Source organism: Bos indicus, chromosome 1 (assembly GCF_029378745.1).
Source record: "Bos indicus isolate NIAB-ARS_2022 breed Sahiwal x Tharparkar chromosome 1, NIAB-ARS_B.indTharparkar_mat_pri_1.0, whole genome shotgun sequence".
NCBI classification, from domain to species: domain Eukaryota; kingdom Metazoa; phylum Chordata; class Mammalia; order Artiodactyla; family Bovidae; genus Bos; species Bos indicus.
The window spans coordinates 43,340,769-43,343,644 of NC_091760.1; the positions used below are offsets into that span (position 1 = coordinate 43,340,769).

A 2,876-nucleotide genomic window follows, 5' to 3' on the forward strand; every position below is an offset into this window, starting at 1 on the left:
ACTCAAGGACTAGTTACTTCATATGTATTTCAATCACTTGAAAAGTAAGTTTAAAACACAGATCATTATACTTCATTCTGAACCACTAAATCAATTTTTACAGTAAAACTTTATCATTTATATTTTGCACAAAAAGTTCCTAAAAAAATGTTGATCTGGTATAATCTGGTTTGGAAATTAGTGGACAATAGCAACAGCTTCTTGACTTTTATTCCTGATTTTACTTTTTCATTTCTGCAGCCAATTTCCATAGAAACATATTTATTTTAAAAACTCTTACAGTGCCACTCCCATCTCTTATTTTCAGTGCATGTTTATTACCTGATGAATAATGTTCAAGATTCTTCACATGACATTCAATTTATTATCCAGGTCCATCAAGCTTCTTTTCCCTGAACCTATAGCCATGTTTCAGACAGAATTTCCCTATTACACTCAACTCTATGCTCAAACATCTATTTAGAATTTTTCATTTTTCTGAATGTGTTCACTGCTTCACATTTTTTGAATTGTATTTATTTTTATTCCAACCAAAGAGACCTCATTCATTTCACAGATAATAACAAACCTAAGAGGGCATTCTGATATACATGGTTTATTTCAACTCTCTTCCACATATCTTCATGTTTTAAATTCCTTGTGACTTTAAAAAAAAATCATTTTCTCCATTTCATTTCAGGTAACACTCAGCGAGGACATGGAAAAGGAAAATGCAACATTGCTGAGAGAATTTATTCTCACAGGATTCATATATCAACCAGAATGGCAAATTCCCCTGTTCCTGCTGTTTTTGATGATATATCTTATCACCATCGTGGGAAATCTTGGTCTGATTGCTCTCATCTGCAGTGATCCTCACCTTCACATTCCCATGTACTTATTCCTTGGGAACCTGGCTTTTGTGGATGCCTGGATATCATCCACAGTGACGCCCCAGTTGCTGGTCAATTTCTTTGCAAAGAGCAAAATGATGTCTCTCACTGAATGCAAGATACAATTTTTTTCCTTTGCAGTCAGTGTAACCACAGAATGTTTTCTGCTGGCAACAATGGCATATGATCGCTATGTGGCCATATGCAAACCATTACTTTACCCAGTTATTATGACCAAAAGATTATGCATCCGGCTATTAATTTCATCATTTTTAGGTGGCCTTTTCCATGCCATACTTCATAATGCTTTTTTATTGAGATTGACCTTCTGTAATTCTAACATAATACATCACTTTTACTGTGACATTGTACCATTATTTAAGATTTCCTGTACTGATCCTTCCATTAATTTTCTGATGGTATTTATTTTCTCTGGGTCAATACAGGTGTTCACTATTCTTACTGTTCTTTTCTCTTATACACTTATTCTTCATACAGTCTTAAAAAAGAAGTCTGTACAAGGCATAAGGAAGGCCTTCTCTACCTGTGGAGCCCATCTCCTCTCTGTCTCTTTATACTATGGGCCTCTTCTCTTTATGTATGTTCGCCCTGGATCTACACAAGCAGATGATCAAGATATGATGGACTCTCTGTTTTATATGGTCATAATCCCTCTGTTAAATCCAATCATCTACAGTTTGAGAAATAAGAAAGTCATAGATTCACTGTCAAAAATGTTAAAGAGAAATGCTTAGATCTCATATTAATATACTTCAATTCAGTTCAGTCACTCAGTCATGTCTGACTCTTTGCGACCCCATGAATTGCAGCACGCCAGTCCTCCCTGTCCATCACCAACTCCTGGAGTTCACCCAAACTCATCTCCATCAAGTCGGTGATGCCATCCAGCCATCTCATCCTCTGTCGTCCTTTTTTCCTCCTGCCCCCAATCCCTCCCAGCATCAGAGTCTTTTCCAACGAGTCAACTCTTCGCATGAGGTGGCCAAAGTATTGGAGTTTCAGCTTTAGCATCAGTCTTTCCAAAGAAATCCCAGGGCTGATCTCCTTCAGAATGGACTGGTTGGATCTCCTTGCAGTCCAAGGGACTCTCAAGAGTCTTCTCCAACACCTCAGCTCAAAAGCATCAATTCTTTGGCACTCAGCTTTCTTCACAGTCCAACTCTCACATCCATACATTAATATACTTACTCCTTTATTAAAAGTCAAAAATTTGTGTAGATTAGATGTTACTCTATATTGACTAATGCTCATAGATTTCACACTAATCATTGCCCTAGAGCTTTAATGATTTAAACTGGGAGTATTAATAAGCATCTTAAAATGTTTATATATTACTGGAACACATAGAAAAAAATTTCATCAAGTACTTAAGCCATACTAGAATAATTTAAGAGGAAAACAAAATATTTTACACATGTGTTCTCAATGTAGCTTCACAAACACATTAAATACCATAGTGGTGTATTCAACTCTGAAAAAAATTTGAATATGATGTTTTTGATAACAATAGAGCTGTGCAGCCTGAGATTTATATCACATTTAACTTCACAGTGGAGGCAGGTTTGTATTTGAATGAAGAGAGGCAAATATCAGGAATTCTGCTAGCATCAAAATGGCTTTCATTCCACTCTATTTGGGACATGATGAATTCCACTTTTTGTAGGGTTTCAACTGTCATATTGACAGAAAAACTAACAGAAATGGTAAGGAAATTTAAAAGTTTCAGAAAGGAGTTAAAGCAGCGAAAGTCAGGCAAAACTGTATAAGAATATTCTTCACCAAATTCTCTCTATGAATAACTAGTAGAGGGAAGATGCCTCTCAGTGTTTATGGTATCTTGAATAAAGGTCATGTCCAGTTGTATTTGTATGTAATAGGGTAATCTCAGAAGCTTTACTGAATCACAAAGCTATGGGATGAAATTGTAGATTTACCTGGGATGGGCAAAGAGAGGAAAAGGGAAGTGGAGGGATAAGAAGGAAA

At 36.1% G+C, this 2,876-nt stretch overlaps 1 protein-coding gene across 1 annotated transcript; it reads left to right on the top strand.

Annotated features, from left to right (window-relative positions):
* Nucleotides 1-679: 679 nt before the first annotated feature.
* Nucleotides 680-1,627, top strand: LOC109563977 (olfactory receptor 5H2-like). The gene has a single exon (XM_019967489.2). It carries the CDS (start codon nucleotides 698-700, stop codon nucleotides 1,625-1,627), a length of 930 nt encoding a protein of 309 aa, XP_019823048.2. The 5' UTR covers nucleotides 680-697.
* Nucleotides 1,628-2,876: the final 1,249 nt, after the last annotated feature.

What these genes read in the sequence shown, in the direction of transcription:
- LOC109563977 (XM_019967489.2), top strand. Translation starts at nt 698, where the DNA reads ATGGAAAAGGAAAATGCAACATTGCTGAGAGAATTTATTCTCACAGGA.